This window comes from Pleurodeles waltl, chromosome 6, assembly GCF_031143425.1.
Source record: "Pleurodeles waltl isolate 20211129_DDA chromosome 6, aPleWal1.hap1.20221129, whole genome shotgun sequence".
NCBI classification, from domain to species: Eukaryota; Metazoa; Chordata; class Amphibia; order Caudata; family Salamandridae; genus Pleurodeles; species Pleurodeles waltl.
Window position 1 is genome coordinate 362,512,772 of NC_090445.1, and position 25,296 is coordinate 362,538,067.

At 43.4% G+C, this 25,296-nt stretch overlaps 1 protein-coding gene across 6 annotated transcripts in view; it reads right to left on the reverse strand.

Annotated features, from left to right (window-relative positions):
- Nucleotides 1-25,296, reverse strand: part of ABHD4 (abhydrolase domain containing 4, N-acyl phospholipase B) — a 164,992-nt gene that overhangs the window by 31,707 nt on the left and 107,989 nt on the right. Inside the window, exons 2-4 of one of the 6 annotated variants that reach the window (XM_069238256.1) lie at nucleotides 22,267-22,305; nucleotides 6,689-6,777; nucleotides 5,500-5,872 (exon numbers count right to left, since the gene is read on the reverse strand). In XM_069238256.1, coding sequence (XP_069094357.1) covers nucleotides 5,500-5,872; nucleotides 6,689-6,728 — 413 coding nt within the window. In that variant the 5' untranslated portion in view covers nucleotides 6,729-6,777; nucleotides 22,267-22,305. Of the gene's footprint in view, nucleotides 1-5,499; nucleotides 5,873-6,688; nucleotides 6,778-10,733; nucleotides 13,674-22,266; nucleotides 22,306-25,296 lie in introns of those variants that run through there. The other 5 variants (XM_069238255.1, XM_069238253.1, XM_069238254.1 and 2 more) reach the window with 5 other exon arrangements.

Sequence of the window (25,296 nt, forward strand, 5' to 3'; positions counted from 1 at the left end):
GGCTTGGTAGCCAAGTGTGTTTATGTATTGAGTTAAGGAGTATGTGTGTCGGTTGGATGAATGAACATCAATATATTTCTTGAATATTGGGCCACGTCCTCTTAGCAGGTAAGCAGCAAGTTAGTGCAGCTTCTGTACTGTGGATGAGTTTCATGCTGACTATCCTCCCAAAACTAAATTAGCTGTGTCCATCTGCAGTGTCAAATAAGAGCAGACCCTATTTTCTGTTTATTAGACCTGACAGCCTTAGGGTGGTCTTCCCCCAACATTTTTCTGCCTCCCTCCCTCCATTTTTCTGACCTTGTTTTCGCTGGTTTTAGGATTCTGAGCACTTCACCATTGCTGACCAGTGCTAAAGTGCCAGCGCTGCCCGCTCTGTGAGGAACTTCAATGCCGAGCGCTGACATCAACCAAAGCAACACGAGCCTCAGTGGCTCTAGAAAGATACTGATTTCCCAGCATGCTCGCACACTTGCAGGGCTCTGACTTTTCAGCTTGCGCCGGTCCCGTTGGACCTGTGCCAATCCTTCAACAGGTGCAATGTGCAGCAATCCATCCCTTATTGGAATCGAGGACACTTTGAAACCTACATTTTGCACTGTTATTCCCTTATGCATGACATATAACTGGAGAAATATTTATTGGATTTGTACTGTTGCTGATCTTACTTTACTGAGATAAACAACTACTATTTTTCTAACCTGGTGAGTTGTTTTATGGTGGGTTCACTGCATTATGGTGTGGGATATTGCACAAATACTTTACACATTGCCTTTTAAGTTATGTCTGTCTGCTCTGTGACAAGCCACCAGAAAGTGAGCACAGGATAATTTAGGTTGTGTTGTCATTTACTCTGACTAGAATAGTGGGCCCTACTTGACAGGGTGTATACCTCTGCCAACTAAAGACCGCAATTTCTAACACTTCTACACAGTAGGACTAGCACATTTTTTTGCAAGAATGAGTAGAGAAAGTAACAGTCTTCCTATTGTCAGAAAAAGTGATTCAAGCAATCAAGCTATGGTAGCATCTTTTCGCAAGTCTTTCCCCTGAAAGCATTTACAAAAACTTAAAACTCCTGGAGTATCTACTTCTGATAAAAGAATGGGGACATTCGCACAAGAGGGACAATGACAAGAAAATGGACTCAATCTAAAGAGTTGGTTTTGGCAGCCACCTCTCCTATAAGAAATGCAGAGGGATGGGCTTAGCTGGAGAGGTAGGACACCCAAACATCTGCCTATGAAAGAAAGTTTCCTATGGATACCTCGTCCTACCCACAAAACAGGAAACCAGATGAGAAAGCCACAGGATTAGGCTCAGAAAACAATACTGGGGTCTTCTGGAAAATTAAACTGGGCAATACAGAAACATACACATGAGAAGGGTCGAGCCATTTTTAACTTCCAGTTACATCTATTTGTACCTGTACAGGTGTATGGCAACAACATCTACCTAAAATATTTATCAGAAGCTATTTATCAATTATCAATGCCAAAATCTTTGATTGGTCATCCATCTACCTATGAAATTTAGTCCGTCAACCATTAAGCCTCAAAAGTATACAATTAAAACAGTGCGCAAATTGTATACATCTGCCAAATATTCAACCACAGGATCGACCGAAAAACCTCCATCTTCTAATCACCCACCCTCTCAGACACTCAATAATCTTTTAATTTGATACTTATCAGCACACCTATATAATAATCTATACCATTAGACTTTAGATGTTTAAGCCTGCCAAACAACAACTATCTTACAGCCATCATCCCCACACTCCTCCTTCCCTGCAGTTTGGATTATCCTAGTGAGAAGTCTTTGGTAATCTTTGTTATAATATGTGATCCATCTTGCTGCTTTCTTCTTCGTTTAGTACTCACACTTTTATGCTGTTTGTTCTCAAATTTCTACTTTGGTTTTCCTTTGCACCATTCTTTCAGAACACCATTTCAAACAGTTTTCATTGGTTACACTGCACAGATGACCTTCAACTCACTGCACCAAAAATCTCCTACTTAATAGAAATCTTGTTTTCCTTCATTTATCTTTTCACTGGTTGTACTTCTTCTAGCTCTTGTTGGCTCATACTTTCAATCTATTTTCTCCTCCCCCACTTGAAGATTTCAAATGTACTATTTATTTATAAAATCCACACATCTCATCTTTCATGGAACTAAACTTTTTATTCCTATTTATTTTTTTACACCTCAATTCTTTTACGCCTAATGTTGGTTGTCTTCCTTAAGCTCTCACCCCTTTCAGTTTATCTTTACTTGTCCTAGCCACCTTCTGTCTAAGTGCTAGTATCTCTTAGCATCTTGTTTGTTTTTCCTCTGGCACCCATTACCCCTATGTTTGCACAGTTTGTAAATGTATCTATAGTCTGGATCCTATGAATTTATCATCACAGGTCTTTATGCTCCTTGTCAGACATAGTGCTCCTCATCGCTGTCGCCTGGTCCCCAACCTGTGCCTCCCATATTGTGTCTTCTCTTCACTCTCATATTTGATTTTTGTTTTCATCTTGTTCTCAATCTTGTGCCATCTTTTGTTTTGCCTCATCACTTTTAAGACGAGATTTAAATTGTAACTACTCTTCTTTAATGTGGAGATGATCCTTTCAAATAAATATTGTTTTTGTAAAGTTGTAAAACTCTTACAAAGATGTTCTATTTGTATGAATAGTGAACGCTCCACTGCAAACACGCCTTGATTTGTCAGCAGTCCACCCCATACAAGCAGCCAACGTTTATACCATAAACTTTCACATGTAAAACATCCAACATTACCTCTTAGTCTACTAGATATAATTGTTGCATTCATACATATCCATTATAACCATCGCTTATACTCCTGCCTGCTACCCTTCAATAATCCTCCCAATACACACTGAAGAATACAGCTTTTTATAAGACACTGAGCCATGATCCAAGCTCTACTGCCAGGTCAAGAAAGGTATAAACATATGTTATGTGTTACAGAACCCCCTCCATGCATGCTTATCTGTGTAAAAGAAGTATCTGGCTTCCGGGGCTCTACTCTAGGAAAAACAAGCTAGCAGAAGCATGGCTCATTCCTTCTATGACATCAGCACTGCCCTTCACTGAGACGTATTTGTGAAAACACAATATGGTGAAAATGAATCCTTACTCACACCGCGCTGAAAGGGAAGGCTGTGCCCTAGCCCTAACCTTATTCAGTTTACATTTACCAAGCAAGACAAAGGCCCGCCTCCTAGAGGTCTAACCCCTTCCCAACACAAGGCTACAGCTCGTCATTCTGAGTGGACTAATCACAGAGAAAATAAATAAAGTCCAACTACAGAACCTGGCAGTGCCTCTCACCTTTTGTGCAACCAGATACATCACACCACAACTTATAGTATTTCATTCACTCTCCATTGTACACAAGACACCATTCAAACCTCTACACATCTACTGGATATTGGAAAATCAGACCATTATTATTATCCATACAAGTAAGAATCAACAAAAATCAACCAAGGAGGCAATTAGGATCAGAAGACAGAGCACTGGAGACCATTCTCAAATTTAAAAAAAAAACACGACAGTTAGAGGCACTTCATGGGCAGCTTCAAATCAACTCCCCCTGAGATCTATTTACCGTGGCACATGAGACTTACTTCAGATCCCAAACAGTTGAAGAAATTTTCTTCTCCCAGTTTATATCCAAGTTCATAAGCATTTTTATCTACTCCTGGTTTCTCTGCCATATTCGTTTCCCATCTTGATGAAATGTCAGAGTTTTTCTCTTATTGCAACTCAGCATGCAGAGGAATGAATAATATACAGTTCATATCAAGTATTGATGTTCACAGATCACTTAGGTCTCCATGACCAAATCTTAATTACGTAATGCGGCTGATATGTGAATGGAATCAATGAAGCCAAAACAAAGAACTGTGTTCAGCCACAACCTGAAAAGGCACTGGGAAAGTCAATAGATATAGGCTTGGGCAAAGGTTAATTTATTTTTTACTTTTTAATTATAAAATGAGCCGCAAAAGGAAAAAAGAAAAAAGAAAATATGGGGCCACCATGTACTTGCAATAAAAAGTTTATATTTAAACAAAATGTTCACTGATGTGGCCTTTCATGTGTGCTATTGGGCTGTATTATTATTTGTAAAGGAGACAATAATGAATCACTAGCTAATCAAGGACACAAATCGCAGGAAGCTATATTGTTACAATGCCAACTAAACACTTTATGACTTCAAAAATGAGAGAGAAATTAAATGACCATCTAACTGCACACTAGAAGGAATAGCTGCTGTTTAAACGTAATATTAAAAAAGAACTAAAATGAAAATACATACTTGGAATCAGGTTTAACTCTGAAGAGAAATTAACTATTTTTAAGTGAATGTGAACAATGTGCACAGATTTTGTGCAGTGACTCAAGTGAATGGAGCCAGTGGTTAAAGTGGGGTGACCCAATGCCCAGCGCTCATTGCTATGGTGGACAGAAGCAAAATATGAATGACAATTTAACTGACCAATGGATGAAGCCTGCTAACCTAAAGCTCCTATATGTATGCATATTATGTATGCTTTTTGTGAGGGGAAACAGCCTGGTGAGGCAGCTACAGTTGTGCCAAAGAACAGACATGAAAACACTTTGCTTATCCAGCTAACGTGATGCACAGTCATGACCAAATCTCATTCCTGGGCACGCTGCACTACTCCACTGAAAAACTAACAAAAAGGCATTGGCCAGTGCAGTCAAAGTCCAAGAACTCCTGCTTCTGATTTATTTCACTGGATAAACTGACAATAAAATGTAATGATGATCCGGTGCGCTGGTGTTCAGCTCAAACGACAGTATGCACCAAAGCCATCTAAGTCAGTGGTAGTGTATTGTTTTATTTCGTTTCCGGTTAGTCCAATAAATAACAAAACTGCATACGTTTAGAATCAGCTTCAGATACCAATGTTGCGTATCCTTTCTGACGCTCATCATACCCCACCCATCCAACTAAACTTGAAATGGGTGTCAGGAATCCAAGCAGAGCCCCTTGTAGTACTGCCATGAGCACGAAGCAGTAAATGAAGACTACAACACAAAGATCTCCTCGCCACAAAAACACATACACAACCGTGAAGGAGAAATTAACATTGCCATGTTTCTGATTACCTCATACCAATGTAGAGTTGCCTGCATTACCATGTGTTTTATAAATCTTATCAACTTAACAAATATTATGTCTAGACTAGAACAGAGATTTTAAACATATAATACAGGGAACAGTGGGGGTATGCGACTGCTTAGACCGAGTCCCCAACTTCGAATAATGAGTCATTGGGGGCCCCCGGATTCCAATAATGATTCAGCGAGGGTCCCTGGGTTTCAGTATTGATTAGGGGAGGTCCACAAAAGTCAAAATGTTAAGACCCACTAACCTACAATATTACCACCAGGCAGGCATCATATGCTTTAAATATTTGACAGGAGGCCACCTCCTTGCCCAGCTCACCTATCTGGATATTTGATGGTGTAGGCAGTGGCCAGGAAGCCTCCCATGCTGTGCCCCAAGAGGATCATGCTCTTGATGCCCATTGCTTCCCGCCACTTCTCAATCGATGACACAAACTCATCTTCGGCTCCTTCAGGATCCTGGGGGAATTTTGGCCGGGAGCTACGGCCAAATCCTAGCAGGTCAAAGGCATGAATGGTGCGTTGGGAGCTGAGGGAATCCAAGTTCTGGATCCAGAGGCCCACTCCCCCACCGAAGCCATGCAGCATTACCAAAGGGGTCTTCTTGTTCTGCTCGGGACTCACAGTGACTGTCCAGATCTTGTTCTGATCCGGAAGGGAGACAAAGCGGGATGAAAACTTGTTCTGGATACCTAGAGGGAGAGAAACAGTGAGAGAGTGGGAGAGAAGAGAAACAAGGAAAAATACTCCATTAATATGACCTATGTCAGTGATATCCCCGAGGGCAGGTACAGGAGTGTGTAATCTCTCCATCAACCCGATTGTGGCATTATTCCAGAAACCTGATGCCAAACTGATAAATCATTAAAATCAACCGAGTTCAGACAGTGGTATTACTTTAGGGATCTGAAATCTGGAATTGTATCAGATGAAGAGCTTGGCTTGATGCAAACTGTGACCTCAGAGCAGGAACTTACATAACTTCAGAAATCTGACATCAGACTGTGGCATCACTCATGGCTACGCCATCAGATTGTAACACCACTCTGGAAACCTTGGGTCAGTCAGTAACCTCATACCAAAAACGCAACATCAGGCTGTGACATCATAGCTTACAACTGATGGCAGTCTGTGACATCGCTACAGGAAGCCGTCATCAGATCGGGATCACTGTAGAAACCGGACGCTAGAATACAATATTGCTCTCAGAACCTGGAGGTGAACTCGGATATCAGCTTGACTGCATTATTAGTTTAAGGATAAGGCTCGACACTGATATCAACACAGTGTCCTCATTTCAGTGAGTAATTTCATGCAGAGCAATAGAAGTAACCGGAGGTCTCTGATAAATATTAACGTTTTTTTAAAGATAAAATAAAATATCATTGGCATACACAGTCTTTTTAAAAGTAATAAACCACACCAATAAAAAAACAAAAGCAATGCAGATAGGCGTTTCTGTCCTTTGCCATGATTTACATTGGGCCTTGTAGAAAACTGACACTTACACTGCAGGATACGGGTCTCAACGGCCTTCAGTTGCGTCATGGATGTTGGGCGCCAAGCAGGCAGCCAACCGGTGAACCAACCCTGTGACCTGTGGCAGACGGGGGGTGGAGAATTGATAGACATGTCAATTATCCTAGCTGAAGACAGTCACACCGCGAACTTGATGCAGTCGTGAAGGAGCAAATTTAAAGTAGTACAGTTATATATTTTCACGAAGTTTCAATTAAGTAATGAGCAAAGTTCGCTTAAATTATTTTTATTATTAGATCTAAAAATTTAACGACTGGAGTTTTTGTCTTCCCAGTAATACCCCGATTCCGGCCAACGACTACATTAAAAGACTAAATGATCTGCAACCAGTTGTGGATTGCCTAATTTAGTTTTTTTTTTTTTTTTTTTTTTTTTTAAACACAGCCAGGACTTCATGGTTCATTTTCCAGTACATTCTTCACTCACAAGCTTGCAAATTCTCACATTGCTAAAAGGAAAGTTCATTGGTCCTCGGGTGGCAAACAGATTAATTAATAGTACATGTTATTAATCTAAGGGCTCACATATCAAAGCCACAACGTGTAAGGACCAGATCTACGATGGATAAAAGCAAATTCCTTGTTCAGGTTTGTGGGCGTTTGGCACTTATGTGGAGTGAAAATCTACCTCATTACATATGGGCTCAGCGGACCTCAGGTCAGAGTCTTTGTATCTTGTGTGGACGTAGTTACAGGCTGAGGTTTGGGCATTTCAGAAAATCACACTTTGTTTCACTTTAATTTATTTCCACCTTGTAGAGTGCAGTAGTTGATTGTTTTATAGTATAGACGTTTTTTATACAAAGAATGTATTTATTCAAATGGACTCGTGAAGTTTATATACTGATACACTGTATAGGAAACGCACTGTAATCTACCTGGATGCACTTTATTTAAAAATAATATGGATTATAATGTAAATTTTATTTTATTGATTATGTATTGTATTATTTTAAATGTATTGTATTTCTTATGTGGACTTCCTAGCAGTTCCAAATCATGAATAAATAAATTTAAATAGTAAACAGTACAGTAAAGAGATGTAGAAGCTTTAAAATATCCCCTTAATATTGTCAAAGGATGGGACAAAAATGGTGTACACAAAGCAGTTGTGGCCAGCTGGAAGCAAGTGATGGGACTGGTTCAAATACTCCTGAGGGATGCCAGGCCGGTTCAAATCTGCGGGTCCACTATTAGTGTTGATGCACTTGGGAAAAGAACACAGAGCGGTAAAAAACAAAGGATGACTGAGGAGTGTGGCAGCCTTGTTGGAGGGTGTCAAATAGGTGAAAATGGAGGGATGCGAGGCTGACAACAGTACAGGGGTTAGAAATACTGGCCAGAGGGCTGAAAGATAAACAGAATAGCAAACCAAAGATGTAAAGAGTACCTATATGGACTTCGTATTGATGTGTGTAAAACAAATACATTAAAATATAAGCAGACAAATCAACACATCAGGATGGCCATAAAGGAAAGAGATTTGAATAGAAAAGGATGAATAAAAATAAAATGGCAATGCCCGTTGTGTGAGGACCAACTTTCTAAGATTAAAGATAGAACTAATAAGATTTTTCAGGAAACTAAGCATAAAAGTTTTTTTCTTAAAGAAGTCCATTTTGCCCCAGATCAGATGTCACTGACCTGTGACCACCATCCACATTTGCTCCCCAATCAGTGGTAGGCCTGCAGAGATATTAGCATTTGAGAAACTTGTACTGAAAGACATTCTAGACCTCCAAAGTAGAAACATCCTCACTCCATTAATAGTTCTTTACAGGACTGCACCAAGGAAATTCAAACTGACCACAGAAGCTAAGGAGTAGTAATGAATTACTATACCCTAATGTCAAAAATCCCAGAACACTTGTCTTATATACCTTCTGCAAGTTTCATAAAAAAACGTGGATGCTCCGCCTGGCAGACCAATTTCTACCAGGTGTGGTTCCATATTGGAGCCATTAGGACAATATTTTGATTTTTTTCACTAAATCCTCTTCTTCTCTGACAAAATAATTTATTTGTAGCAGCATGCATTTTATTACCTTGATTGAAACTACACCCTTTTCCCAATCAGATTGCCTGCTTGCCACCCTAGACACAGAATCAATGTAAACCAATATATACCGAAAACTGATGGCATCAATGCTATACTCACCTTTCTCAATACCAGGTCCACACTGCATCAAGTACTTACAAGTTTCAGTACTGCACTACCCAACCTTGCACTCACTTGGAATTTTTTCTGCTTTGACAAATACTTTTTTCCTATAGGTCAAGGGAACATTAACAGGGGCAATTTTTGCTCCAAAAATGTCAGTTTGGTACATGGATAACCTTGAATCTTCATTAATTTTGGCCCTTTCATAGACCCTTCAGAAACCATACCATACTCTGAAAAAGGTATATCGATGAGATTTTTCACATCCGGTAGGGGACCCATTCTCTCCTCACCCAATTTCAAAATTGGTTGAATCAATTTCGTAAGGGACTCAAATATACTATGTACAGCCACAACACAGAAATGTCCTTTCTGGACCTTACTGTCAGGGAAGAAAATGGTCTTCTCTCACCCTCTCTATCGCACATCACCTAAAAGAAATACCCTCCTGGCTTATTCGATCTACTGCTCCATTCAGCCAATTTCTGAGGATTAGATTCAATTGTAGACTAACAAACTATTGTCAACAGGTTATCCTATAAGCTTAGTAAGCTCTCACTGAAAAGAGGACAGTATTGCCCTAGAGGCACACTCTCGCAACCAAAGACCAAAAGAAAACACAGAGATTGATATGTGCCAGGACATTTTCCACAACATCCAACTCTGACTCTAAATGCATGACGAAACGCTAGAGAGTTTTGGAAGCCAGGGACCTTACACTGCATCCTCCTGTGTTTGCATACAAAAAAGCAAACATTTCAAAGACCACTTGGTTTGCACACAATTCCCACCCGAGAACAATTATCTCACTCTTAATGACCACTGCGGCCTACCACCCACAGTTGGACGTTATAAATGTGTGCACTTCAGCGTTTTCCCCTTCCAATTGAAACTTAATTATTTGCTTGTGGGAATACAAAAGTACTATTAAATTATAAAACTGCACCACGGACAATGTCATGTAGCACATATTATGTCCTTATGGTAAGCTTTACGTTAGCCAGACCACCCAAAATATTAATATTTGCTTCAGCCAACAGAGGAGTTGTCTCCTGTGTAAGGCCCTTACTGCTCCACTGGTTGAAAACGTCATTCAGTATAGGCACTCAAAAAAAGATTTAAAGTGCATTGCAGTCATATCAATCACTGAAAGAAGAGGCAGTGTGGAGCAACCCCTAAACAGAGATTTTCAAAATGGACACAATGAAACCAGGTTGAATCATCAAGAGGGCTGGACTTTTCTAGTCTAATATAAAGACTCCTCAATTTGGAACAATGGAATTCTTCTTCACCCATTGCTCAGGATGCTCATTGCCATTTTATTTCTGTTTGAGAGACTGCCCGTGTCACCGCCACAGACTACACCCAGGTGACCCCACTGCCATCAAACTACTGGACCCATCCATAACCTTTGACCTCGTATCCCAAGCTATCTTTATCCAACAATTGCACAACGTTGGCATTCAATGATCCCGCATGTTGCAGGATTTACTTCTTCCTGACATGCTGCACCCAGTCAGTCAGCCTGGACTCCTTCACTTCAGGTGGCATCAACCTCATCTGTGGGTTCCACAAGGATCCATACTCAGTCCCACTCTGTTCGACGTCTACATGACCCCATTCACCAGCATCATTCATACCCACAGAATCAACATCAAATCCTACACTGACGACACCCAACTCATAGCTCCCTCTCTCCGACAAGATGCCAAACACCCCACCAATTTCTCTGCCTGCATGACTGAAGTCACTAGAAGGATAAAAACCAACTGTCTCAAGCTCAACATGACAAGAAAGAAATAGTAATCTTCAGCAAATCAATAAAAAAAGGAATTTGTAAAGCGCACTACTCACCCGTGAGGGTCTCAAGGCACTGAGGGAAGGGGTGAGGGGGGAGGTGCTGCTACTGCTCGAACAGCCAGGTCTTGAGGAGCCTTGTGAAGGTAAGGAGGTCCTTCGTAAGGAGACAACTCAATCTGGGACTCCAACTGCTAGATTGTAAAACCCGAATCCACACACCCTTGCGGCAAACTCATGCAAAGATTCTCCAAATAATAATCAATAACCAACTCACCATGGCTGCCTAGTTGAACACAGTAGCCGTCTCTGCTTCCACACACTGAAGTTTTCAAATAGCTACCCTCCAACACTCTCACAACTGTCACCCAAACCCTCTTTCCATGAAGCTGGACTAAAGCAAACCCTCTATACTGAATCAATGCTCAACTGACCAGAAAACTCAAGGCCCTGCAAAGCTCAGCTGTCAGGCTCAACCTCCCATTCCACACTCACATCATCCTGCACCTCCAAGTGCTCCACTGGCTCCCAGTCCACAAACAAGTGCTCTTTAATCTCCCCATGCACACATCCAAAGCCTTACACAACATTAGCCCCACGTACCTCAACAACTGCATAAACTTTTACAGGCCTAGCAGACACCTCCACTTAGCTAGAATCCTACTCACAAACATCCACAGCACACGCAGAAAGAGATCGGGCAGTCATGCCTTCTCCTATTGCTCCCATAAAGCCTGGAACGACCTGCGCCTGCACATCACGGGCACGGCCTCAGTGCTTGAATTTCTTAAGAATCAGAGCTGGCTCTTCACCTAACGCCCCCAACCCTGATTTGGGCCATACACCGCCTGCTTCAGTGTCAGAGTACCCTCCTGGGTAATTTTGCGCTGAACAAATAAACATAACGGTGCTATTGAACACACTGTAAGAAGACTGTATTCTTGGTTGTAAGTAACATTCATTATTCTTTGCCGGTGTGGATAGTTACACATAAAGAAAGCGTGCATTATATGAGCTTTGTGTCGTTAATAAAACAAGAATTAAAGTGGATTACGCAGAAACACACAATGTTCTGGTGAAGCTAACCCTGAACACGCCCCATATCTGACGAATGAAAGTTGTCACACTAAATAACAACACGTGCATGTCTTTGTATGCCCTTGGATAATGCGCTACCCCCTTCAGTGGCCCTGTTCACCGGAATTCCTGGTTGTGTCCTTTCTACTTTTCCATTCGTTCTAAACTTGCCTCTCAGTTTAGAAAAATCGCATAAACAGATAAATACACGCACGCACGAAACAGGTAGCAACATGCCTGGGACGCTGAAATCGTCCTTTCTCTCCCTAGTCCCCAGCAGAGATCCAGCCTTCTTGAGTAGGAATTGCGTCACTCGAAAAAATGCTGACTCACTGTGACACGGGCCTTGTCACACCACGAAAAAAGACCGGGCGCCGGACAGAGCGGACTTCTGTGCACTCGCCCGGGCGAGCGGCCGCCCCCCCCCCCCCTACGAATGAGTCACCAGTAGGCCAAAGGTCCCGCCCCAACTCCTTACACACTCGTTCGACACTGTTCCAGATACAGACCATCCTCCTCTGTGACAATATCCCTGTCTGCCGTTCCCACCCCATTACTTCTACAACACTATCGCAACACATACTTCCCCGACCATTCTGCAATACTACTACACAACTGCCATTCAACGTTTGTGGAGGGGGCGTGGCCCACAACCAGCTCTGGTTTCACAGCCACCCCCATACTGGAGCACCTGTACTATCATGCTTGATGGTATAAGCTGTGCCGTTGTTATGAAGAAACTGAACTGATAAAAAAATAACCCTCGTGTAAATGGGCAATATTTTAATATAAGTTGAACGATAAGCACCTCCCATACCATAATCATATAACATTAAAGACTCCCACCCACTAGTATCTCACGTCACTATGACGCAACCGCACTCTGATTTCTATTCACCACACTATTACATGCACAGTGCAAGTCTCACTAGCTCCAAACACGTTATCATATGTATATATCGCCAACCCTTGGCCACTGCCATAGACAATACTGAGCCCACCCCCGGAAATCTAAAACGCTATTACAGACACAGAGCAGATTTGGAAGAACACAAAAGCAGGGTGTTTTGGAGTCAGCCTACCAGATCAGACAGACAAGGCTCGCCAGCAAAGCCAGGGAGATCCAATGGGAGCCTTCGGCAGCGACCAGGAAGGGTAGCCAGGGGAGACAAACAGGTGGAATTACACTGTAGCTTTTCAGTCATGTCCCTTGAGCCCTGCCCTCCCGGTCACACAGGCAAACGGGAACATCACCCCCCAACACCCATCCCCGAAACAAGCAATACACAGCTCTACAAATAAACAATAACAGAATATGACACCCGTGTTGTATAATAAGGGGTAGGGGTTGGGGAAAGGGATCTGACGTAAACAGGAAGTGAGACACAGACTACACTATGGTTATACATGTGTATATATTAATTGAGCCCCGCCCTTGTACTCCCATTTACATAATCAGCTGACATCTTGGTGGTCACTGCCCTCTCATGAAATTAAAAGCCCACCTTAATACACCCACAGATCAGAAATATGATATTGTTCACAATGGGGACGGTGAGGGGCGTAACTTACTGCTCCTCTTCCTGCGGCATGTCCTCAGCCATGGCCCCCACCTGGTCTCTTGGCATCTCCCTTCTCGGGGCTGAAGGAGGTGTCAGGCAAGCAAGTTACTGACTGGCCACAAGAGTAGTAGGTGGCAGAGACAGGAAAGAAGCGGGGACTATTGAATGCAGCAGGCCAGAAGAGCGTAATCCAGGCTAGGAACTACAGACAGTACCAGATAAGAGCCGCAGGTAGATACGGCAGCAGATGACAAAACTGGAGCCTTAATAGCAGCAGGATGCCCTCTGACAGGAGAGGGTGAGCAGCATCAAAATGAGAACAAGCACGGCTGAAGTTGTCAGAAGCATCATCAAGAACAGCTCGGAGGCGGGGTCATTGAAAACAGGCATGGCATTGGTAGGATGGGTGGCTGTGGGCAGAGATGGAACGCCCACACTTCGGGACAGAGGGTGGAGACAGAACGCAACTCGCCACACTCAACAGAGAGCGTCAGAGCCTGAAGCTATTAAGGGGCGGGGTTAACTCGTTGCGTCACAAAGGAAGAAAAAACTGGGTAGGACCACAAGTCATTGATGCTAACCGGAGAGGCGCGGTTTTTTCACATCCAGCTGAAGGGGGCCTGTCTTTAAGAAGTGGGTGTGGTTTTTTACTAACACTTATGCAACCTGTGTCTTTTTTTCTCTGACTATAACATATCTTCATGTTTGGCTCGAGAGCTACCAGCCAGACAATCACATTAATGCAATGGTCTGCTAAACGATTTTTTTAATCAATAAAGTCAGTTTCCTTTTTTTTTTTTTTTTTAATTCAGGTGCAGAGACGTGTTAGCGAGGGTGTTAGCCCGACCGAGCTCAAAAGTCGATCATTTATTTCAACTCATTTATTTTTCATGATGCAAGTTGGGTGAAAAGCCGCACAGCACTTTTTTCTGTAATATGTCAAATATCATCTGATGGGATTTCTTTTGCTGTCATCATCAGGTTAAAGGTCACGTGTTGCTGCTTCCGTTGATGTAATCGTTACGGTAATTAGTGTATTTGAAACAGCAAAACATTAAACATTATTTTGGTCGTACATTATTTGCTAAATAAATATAGGTACTCAGTGGTGTTAAAGAACAAGAAAAAACGTACCGCTTTTGGTCTTACAGTGCTGGTTAGTGCTGTGGAAGTTTTTTCTAATACATAGTTTTGGGTGACAAATTATTTTTGAACACTAGTGATTTTTAAGATGAATCTAGTTGTAACCAATGAATTAATATTGCACCTAAAACAATTTTGATATGTCATTTAGAAGTGTGTTTATTATTGTTGTTTAGTCGTGCCACATTTTAACCCCTTAGCTGCTGGGCCCTTTCACCCCCCAGTACTGAGCCCTTTTTTTTTGGCTATTTGGGGTAGTTTGCGCTTAGGCCGTCATAACTTTTTTGTCTACATAATCTATCCACACCTAGTTTGCGTCCTGTTTTACCAACATCATAGGGATTCAAAAGGTACGCAGAGTTTGTGGGTTCTCCTGGAGTAGTCCAAGAAATTAGCCAAAATTTCGGTTTTTTTCAGAAAAATGTGAAAAAGGGCTGCAGAAAATAGCATGTTTTTTCCCCCTGAAAATGGCATCAACAAAGGATCTGTCTGCGCTGCTAAAATAACCATCTTCCCAGCTTTCAGGAACAGGCAGACTTGAATCAGAAAACGACATTTTTCAACCAAATTTTGGCATTTCACTGGGACATACCCCATTTTTACTATTTTATGTGCTTTTATCCTCCTTCCAGTTAATGACAGAAATGGGTGTGAAACCAGTGCTGGATCCTGGACAGCTAAACATTTATGAAAAGTAGATAAAATTCTGAATTCAGCAAGGGGTCATTTGTGTAGATGTGGACAAGGTTTTGCTACAGAAAATAACAGCTGAAAAAAAAAAATTGTAATTGAGGTAAAAAAACAGCCATTTCTCCCCACGATTTTACTCTGTAACTTTTTCCTGCAATGTCAGATTTTCAAAAGCAATAAACCGTTACATCTGATTCCGGGGATATATAGGGCTTGTAGGTTCATCAAGAACCCTAGGTACCCAGAGCCAAGAAATGAGCTGCACCTTGCAATGGGTTTTCATTGTATACCGGGTATACAGCAGTTCATTTGGTGAAATATAAAGAGTCAAAAATAGGTATCAAGGAATCTTTTGAATTTCCAAAATGGGCACAAGAGAAGGTGTTGAAAAGCAGTGGTTATTTGCACATCTCTGAATTCGAGGGTACCCATACTGGCATGTGAATTACAGGGCATTTTTCAAATACACTTCTTTATTACACACTGTCTTACATTTGGAAGGAGAAAATGTAGAGAAAGACAATGGGCAGCAACACTTGTTCTTCTATAATGTGTTCCCGCACGTCTCCCGATAAAAATGGTACCTCACTTGTGTGGGTAGGCCTAGTGCTCGTAACAGGAAACGCAACATGGACACATCACATTTTTACATTGAAATCTGACCTGTTTTTTGGAAAGTGTCTAGTTGTGGATTTTGGCCCAGCCGGCACCTAGGAAGACCTACCAAACCTAAACATTTTTTAAAACTAGACGCCTAGGGGAAGTCAGAATGCGGTGACTTGTGGGGCTCTCACCAGGTTCTGTTACCCAGAATCCTTTGCAAACCTCAAAATATGTCGAAAAAAACACTTTTTTCCTCACATTTCGGTGACTGAAAGTTGAGAAATCTGAGAGGAGCCACAAATTTCCTTCTACCCAGCATTCCCCAAGTCTCCTGATAAAAATGGCACCTCACTTGTGTGGGTAGGCCTAGTGCCCGCGACAGGAAGAGCCCCAAAACACAACATGGACACATCACATTTTTACATTGAAATCTGATGTGTTTTTTCGAAAGTGGCTAGCTGTGGATTTTGGCCTCTAGCTCAGCTGGCACCTAGGGAAACCTACCAAACCTGTGCATTTTTTAAAACTAGATATCTAGGGGAATCCAGGATGAGGTGACTTGTGGGGCTGTTACCAGGTCCTGTTACCCAGAATCCTTTGCAAACCACAAAATGGGGCCAAAAAAACACGTTTCCCTCACATTTCAGTGATTGAAAGTTCAGGAATCTGAGAGGAGCCACAAACTTCCTTCCCCTCAGCATTTCCCCAAGTCTTCTGATAAAAATGGTACCTAACTTGTGAGGGTAGGCCTAGTGCCCGCGACAGGAAATGCCCCAAAACGCAACATGGACACATCACATTTTCCCAAAGAAAACTGACCTGTTTTTTGCAAAGTGCCTAGGTGTGGATTTTGGCCTCTAGCTCAGCCGTCACCTAGGGAAGCCTAGCAAACCTATACATTTTTGAAAACTAGACACCTAGGGAAATTCAGAGTGGGGTGACTTGTGGGGCTCTCGCCAGGTTCTGATACCCAGAATCCTTTGCAAACCTTACAATTTGGCAAAAAATCACTTTTTCCTCACATTTCGGTGATGGAAAGTTCTGGAATCTGAGGGGAGCCACAAACTTCCTTCCACCCGGCATTCCCCTCCAAGTCTCCCGATAAAAATGGTACCACACTTGTGTGGGTAGGCCTAGTGCCTGCAACAGGAAATTCCCCAAAACACAACGTGGACAAATCACATTTTTCCAATGAAAACGGACGTGTTTTTTCGAAAGTGGCTAGCTGTGGATTTTGGCCTCTAGCTCAGCCGGCACCTAGGGAAACCTACCAAACCTGTGCATTTTTTAAAACTAGATATCTAGGGGAATCCAGGATGAGGTGACTTGTGGGGCTGTTACCAGGTCCTGTTACCCAAAATCCTTTGCAAACCTCAAAATGGGGCCAAAAAAACACGTTTCCCTCACATTTCAGTGATTGAAAGTTCAGGAATCTGAGAGGAGCCACAAATTTCCTTCCACTCAGCATTTCCCCAAGTCTCCAGATATAAATGATATCTCACTTGTGAGGGTAGGCCTTGTGCCTGAGACAGGAAATGCCCCAAAACACAACATGGACACATCACATTTTCCCAAAGAAAATTTACCTGTTTTTTTGCAAAGTGCCTATCTGTGGATTTTGGCCTTTAGCTCAGCCGGCACCTAGGGAAACCTACCAAACCTATGCATTTTTGAAAACTAGACACCTAGGGGAATCCAGGATGGGGTAACTTGCGGGGCTCTCCCCAGGTTCTGATACCCAGAATCCTTTGCAAACTTAACAATTTGGCAAACAAAACACTTTTTCCTCACATTTCGGTGATAGAAAGTTCTGGAATCTGAGGGGAGCCACAAACTTCCTTCCTGCCAGCATTCCCGAAAACAATGGTACCTCACTTGTGTGAGTTTGCCTAGTGCCCACGACAGGGAACGCTCCTAAACGCAACATGGACACATCACATTTTTACATCGAAAACTGGTGTTTTTTTTGGAAAGTGCCTAGGTGTGGATTTTTGGCTGCAGCTCAGCAGATACTTAGGGAAACCTACCAAACCCACACATTTTTCAAAACTAGACACCTAAGGGAACCCAAGATGGGGTGACTTGTGGGGCTCTCACCAGGTTATGTTACCTAGAATCCTTTGCAAACTTCACAATTTGTAAAAAAAAAAAAAAAAAACATTTCCTCACATTTCGGTGATATAAAGTTCTGGAATCTGAGGGGAGCCACAAAATCCCTTCCACCCAGCATTCCCCCAAGTCTCCCGATAAAAGTGGTATCTCACTTGTGTGGGTAGGCTAGTGTCCGTGACAGGAATGGATCTCACAAGGGTCAATGGTAGTCCTTGCATGAGGGCTACTGTTAACTCTGGAGTGATCCATTCCTGAAGCAAGCACTAGGCACAGGCACACAAGTGGGGTTGTGTTTTTATCAGGACAACTGGGGCAAACTGGGTGGTAGGAATTTTGTGGATCCCTGCACATTCCTGTAGTTTCTGTGATGAAAAAGTAAGGAAAAATAGTGTTTTAAATCAACGTTTCACTTTTGCAGGATATTCTGGGCAAGAAAATGTTGTGGAATCCAAATATGCCAGACTTCTGTGGACTGCCCCGGGTGTGTAGTTTTCAGAAATGTGTGGGGTTGGTAGGTTTCCCTATATGGCCACCGAGCCCTCGACCATATACTCAGATGACTGTCTTACAAAACCAGGCCATTTTTGGTACGTCCCTGGTGCGATCATTTGCCACTCACTAAAGTGAGGCAATGTTTTTCTCCGAAGACTCCGAAGGAACGCTGGGTGGTAGAAAATTTGTGGCTACTTGCATATTCCAAGACTTCCCCTCACTGAAATGCAAGGCAAAAGTGTTTTTTAAGCAAGGTTTGTGATTTCAAAGGGAACCTGGGTGAAGGAAAACTGGTGAAAGCCACGCAAGTCCTGCACCCTTGGACTCCCCTGGTACTAGTATGTTAAAGTTAATGCACAACTCACACTGGTTGGTTTTAGCACCCCCAGAAATGATGGTTTCAAAGCATGAATACTTATCAAAGTATCTGAATATTGAAACCAAGCCTTCTGAAGATGGGCCATAAAGCCACGACCAGGCACCAACCTCTTTATGGTCCATTCACACATCATTCACGCACAACAAACAACCCTTTCATACTGCTGGCCACGGGCCCAATCCAACCAATCATTGCACTCACATTACCTTACCACTGCCAGACAAGGGCCCATCACATTCACAGGATGGAATAGGTTTGACTAAATGTTACCACCTATCAAGTAACCACCTCCTTCTTTCTGAACATTACCAAAGGCATGCGTAACAAACCTTTACTAAGGACTCCCATGACAGCCACGCGGGGCTCAGGAAGACATATTTTTCATGTGCCTTTAGCACTCTCACTGTGCTAAATCCAACTCCCTCCAGTTTGTGGATGCAAGTGGGGGTGTCCGAGTATGCCGTACAAAGCGATTCCTCGAACTGAGTGAGCATATCTACCTTTGAAGGCAGACATGCTGGGGAATGCTCCCGACGTTCCCTAAAGAGAAGGTCATAGGCTATGAAAAAGGGTAGTGTTTGGCACACAGGGGAGTCAATGAGAACGTAGCATATGTCCAAGTCAACATTATGTGCAGTGCTGTGACTGTAGTGCACTTATCATGCAGCAAATTGAACATCTACTAAGTTCTGATGGAGGATGAACATGAGAAGCAGGTCAAACAAAGACCCGTACGTCTCACTGGCCTTCTGTGCTGAGATGGCACCAATGGGTCTGAATCCATAGATGTAGATGATGTACATCTGTACTACCTTTACTATCTGCCTTCTACCTGTGCAATATCCCTGTAAAGGCACACCTACCATAAGCCTTCCTTTCCCATTCATGTCTCTGTCCTCATCAGAGTCTTGACTAATCCCGTATAATTGCCAAGTGAACCTATACTAGTTTGTGGATGCAAGTTATGGGTGTCTGAGTATGCCTTGGGAGGCCTGGTCCTCGAACTGATTGAGCATATCTACCATTGAAACTAAGGCAGACATGCTGGTGAATAAATCCTAAGGTTTCTAAAGTATAAAGTCAAATATCCTGTGGATCTCATTCACCAACACTTCTACTTTTGCTTTGAAAGTGAAGTTACAAATTGAGTTTGCACATTTTCAAACAAGTAGGAATGTTGGTGAATATGTCCAACAGGACATTTGTTTGACTTATTACACTTACTCTGGTTCTCGTTGGCAATCGTGATGGTCCTTGTGTTGCATACATAAGTTCCTTAAAAAGCACTTCAAAATTCAGTCATGCCTTTAACATTTTGCCACACAGGGTACTCCGTGACAATGTGTCATATGTTCTGTTGACTAGTATGTGCAGTATGGGGACTATAACACACATTAATTGAACAGAACACCTACCATGTTCTGATGGTAGATATAGGTCTCAAACAGGCCATAAGGAAGTCCATGATTTCCCAAAGTAGAAGAAGTAAAATTCTGTGGCTGCTTGCCTAACGATGCAGTGGCCCATGGATATTCGGTATCCATGCACAGCCACTGAAAAGATTACCCAATGGCAGCTCCACCTCAGTCGATTTCCCAAAACTTTGCTTTAGTATGATTAAATGTAAAGCAAGTAGGGACACAGAGGCCTGGTTGAGATGGGCACTGGGGACAGTAATACCGACTCTCCTGCTGCTTTCCATGCTTAGAGCACACTTTACAGCAAAGACAATGATGATCCTTTTTTGGTGCTTTAGGAATGCGATCAGCAAAGTGTCGCTCCTGCAGCCTTGCCACATCCTCCAGAACATATAAGGTGGAGGCCGCTGCTGCTTCTGTAACAGCAGTGTGGCTTTCAATTACGGACAACTGGAAGTCAAGGAAAGTAATGAGTCTTCCTGTGGTTGTCTGATGGTAAACAACATACGTATTGTATGTTGCCATCTGGATCAGGTGGGTAAACAGTTTCTTGTACCAAGTGCGAGTTTTACGACACGCATTGTATAGTTGAAGTACCTGGTCGTTCTTGTCCACTCCGCCCATGTACTTATTGTAATCAAGTATAAAGATGGCCTTGTGGACTTCGGCCATCTGATCCCAAACTGTGATGGGGAAGTGCTCTCATCATGAGTTGTAGTGAGCACGTATACATCACGCCTATCCAGGAAGCTGACTGCGAGCAGTTCGTTACAAGGCAACACAGTACTCTGGGATTTCTGGAGCTTCTTGCAAACAAGCTTGTGCGTGAATCCTTTACGGTTACAACAAACTGTACCGCAGGCCACTGTGCCAGCTTTGTAGAGCTCACTGAACAGCTCTTATCCTGTATAGAAGTTGTCCACATAAAGGTTATAACCTTTGTGAAGGAGTGCCTGGACAAGGTCCCATACAATCTTACCTGTAACCACTAACGTGGGAGGGCAACCTGCAGGGTTTAGGGTAGAGTCCTTCCCTGTATACACTCTCAAGCTGTACACATAGCCAGAAGAGCTCTCACAGAACACGTACAGCTTAATGCCATAGTGAGCTCTTTCGCTCACAATGTACTGTCTGAACAGCATCCGTCCTTTGTACAGGATCAAGTTCTCATCGACTACTAAATTCTTTCCAGGCGTATAGATCTCTGGAAACCTGGCAGACAACTGTTCCACGACAGGCCAAATTTTGAACAACCTGTCATGGTCTGGATGGTCCCGGGGCAATGCAGCAGAATTGTCATTGAAATGCAGCATGCGCTGCAGTAGCAAAAAACGTTCTTTGCTCATGTACGGTGCGAAGAAGGGGGTTACACAAACCATGCGAGTCGTCCAGTAGGACTGCAAGGTGGGTTTTTGCACTATCCCCATTTTTAGCATAAGGTCCAAAAATATCTTCAGCTCCGCCAGCGAAGTGGGAGTCTATTGGCGTACCCTAGAACTGGGCCCTAGAGTGCCTCCATGTTACCTCAGAAATTGGTCTGCAGGCAAATTTGTTTGCTTCACAATTTCCTGAAGAAAGTCAACATCCAAAAATAGATGGATGTAGTTGACTGGCAAAAAGTTGGCCGTATCGACTTTACATCCAGCGTCACCAGTAAAAGGTGGAATTTGGGGCTGAACTAAACAGGGGAGCTGCCAAGAGAGCACTCTCTCTGTGCTTGCGGCTGCATGTACATGCTCTCTGGGTTCGGCTAACCCAATGTTGTCCCACTGCACAGACTGTGCTTGCGAAGGGACAGCACAGCTGTCGTCATCGTCTCCTTCAGAATCACTGGAAGAGGTGTCGTCGGATGGGACTCCACCGACTGAAAAATCACTCCCAGATTCTGCCCCATTGTCCCCTCACTCAGATCCTGTCTCAGTCTCTGATCCTGCCTCAGAGCTATCTTCCATAACCTGAGTTAGGGCTTGAGCAGCAGTCATCCAATGAGACGCAATCTCTGCTACTGGCTAACCTGTCCCTCTGAAGTACTAGCCTAGGTAGAAGGCAGATAGAGCCACAAAATTGCTCGTGGGTGTGTGTGATGTGTCCAATAGTAAATATGGTCACCTTACCTCCGCTTCTTCTCTGATTCAGCAGATTCTCTGAAGACACTGAAAAAAACAAAAAACACACACTATTACTTCACCTTACCAAATACCCATCATCACAGCCTTTAGTGCTGGTGGCACCCAGTGCGACAGTCATTTTTGGTGCTCCGCCTCCCATGACCTCCTCTTCTAATTCCCTCCGTACCACCCAGCAAAAGTGCCCCTCATATCTCCATAGTCCCCCTCGCACATACATTTCATTTGTTTTAAAGCGCAGGTAACGCCTGACTTTACTAATCCACTCAGCTAAATACATATATATCCTTTGCAGCAGGCTTATAAACCGTCTGTGCTACTTTATGGCGTCAAAACTGCCACTAGTCAAAAGACAGATCTATATCTATCTATATCTATCTATCTATCTAACTATCTATCTATCTAGATATACATATGTACATACACATACATATCTATATAGAGATGTGTCTCATTAAATATATATATATATATATATATATATATATATATATATATATATATATATATATATATATACATACATATACATCAATATATATATATATACAGAGAGAGAGAGAGAGAGAGAGAGACTCACTCTCTACATCACCTCTCTTTTTTTTTTTATACATGTGTGCTTTCCCTGGGACCGATCGTGACCCCATGGCAAAGCACACATGTATAAAAAAAAAATGCCCCCATAGAGGGTCAGCCCAAGGGTTGACCCCAACATTTTCTTTCTTTTTTTTTAAATATTCCCTAGGGGGGGTGCGATCGTCCCCCAGGGAAAACTACTTCGACAAAATTACCCTTAGGGGTCGGCCTGTGTAGGAAGGGCCGGCCCCCCATTTAAAAAAAATATATACATCCCCAACTTTTTTTTTTAAATTTATGCCACCACCCGGGGGGGTGAGGGGGCTGTGGCCCACTTACACGGGGGCTGAGTCCCCCAAACAAGATCCCTGGTGCCTAGGTGCATTTCCTGGGGATGGATGAAAGCCGTGCTGCGATCCATGGCCAGGAAACGGTGCCAGGAAGGCATCAATGGAAAGGAGAGACTCTCCCCTTTCCATCAATACCTCCCTGGCATCTGGGGTGGCCGTTTTGGCCTTTTTTTCCTCCTCACTGGAGTGGGTAGAGGACGCTTACCTGTTCCTTGATCCTCTGGTGGGGAAAAAATGTGACGACAGAGTACACTTTTCCCATGTTAATTTGAAATTCAATTAAGGGTGAGATATTTAACCCTCCCAGTAATTACCAGATGCAGCAACCACCTAACTCTTAGTGGTAAATCCCATCAAACTTGTAATTCTGACCCCTGCGCAAAGACGTTTATGCAGCAGTCGATAAATATCAAACCACTTCTATTCAGGGACTCAGTAGCAGAACCTAATTCTGCTGAAAGGAGGTGCATCCAAACTGTATCCTCACCAGAGCTCATGGTAGGCACTGCTCCCACATACCAAGGTACAAGGAAAATGATAATCAAAAAACTACACTGTTCCAAAAACAAATATGGAGATTCCAAAGGTATCTAGAATGGAAATACATCAGAAGCAAGGGCCCTCAGGTCTCATCATCAGGCTTGCTCCATGCCAGACTGGTGCTGCAATGTCTGACGGGACCCTCAATGGGGCACTAAGCCAAACTTCTGTGCAGAACAGACAAAAACAGTGGAGAGAAAGAAAGGTGAAAATAAAATTGACTCAACTCTCCTCAGGAACTTCCTTAGGTAATTATAGAGAACGCTGGTCAAGGTTAAAAACAACAAAGAGAGTCTAAGGGAAATAATGACCCTTTACTCTTGCAGCAATGTGGTTGAGAATGCTGCTTCTGACACCACCAAGTCCAAGAAGCACAGAATAGTCCAGAGAAAACAGGAGTCCCTGCTAACCCAGATGGAGGTGAAGAACAACAGTCAGTACTGCACCCAAGAAGATGGATGAAGGTTCCTGGTTGGTAGAGATGATGTCCCACGCCGGATGGATGATTGCAGTCTGGTTTGCGTCGCTGTATCTGCCAAAAAGCCTTGGCAGACGTAAAGCTCGTGGTTGTGGAAAATGGCACTGCCCAGGACCAGGAGGGACCTGGTGGACTCTACTCAGGAGGGGTAGTCAGAGGGGGCTCTCAGCAACTGAGAGAGCCCCCAGAGGACCAGGCAGCACGCACAGGAGTCCCACAGCACGGGGAGAAAGAAGGTGCAAAAGTGGCGCCATGCAACACTATGCAACACTACAACAAAGGGTCCCACGCCGCCGGAGAACCACGCAGGAAGCTGTGCTTTGCAGGAAGGAGTGCTGGGGGCCAGAGCTGCACAGTGCACGAAGAACTTCATGGGAGGATGCCAAAAAGCATGGCAACTGCAAAACATGCAGCTCAAGGGAGTACTGTCTTGTGTGGGAAGGCAAGCTCTTACCTCCACCAATGTTGTACAGTTGGATGTCAGGACCATCAGGATCACTTCAGTCCACCACCCGTGATGCAGGATCCAATCAGCTCATTAGGAGATGGGTCACACAAAACAGGTTGTTGATGCAGAGAGGTGCCTGCTGAAGCAGGGGAGTTACTTCTTCACTCCAAGGGATATTCCTTTGTTCTTCTGGTGCAGGCTGAAGACAGTCTGTCCTCTGAGGATGTACGACCGGGAAACAGTTGCAGTTGCTGGCAGGAGCTGACGATACAAAGTTGCAGAGGTCAGCTTTGCTTCTGTGTTGCAGTTGTAGAGTTCCTGAGGGGCCAGATGCAGTTTTTTCAGTAAGAAGGTGAAGTAAAGGATGCAGAGGATTCCTGCTCGAGCCTTGTAGGCTGAATCTGAAGAACCACCCAAGAGAGAGACCCTAAATAGCCCTGAAAGGGGGACTGGTCAGCTAAACAGGGAAGCACCTATCAGGGGAGGGCTCTGACGTCACCTCCTGCCACTGGCCATTCAGATGCTCCCAGAGTGCCCTGCCTACTTCAAATCTAAGATGGCAAAACCTAGGGACCCTCTGGAGGAGCTCTGAGCACCACCCCTAGGGACCCCTTTGTCCAGTTTTG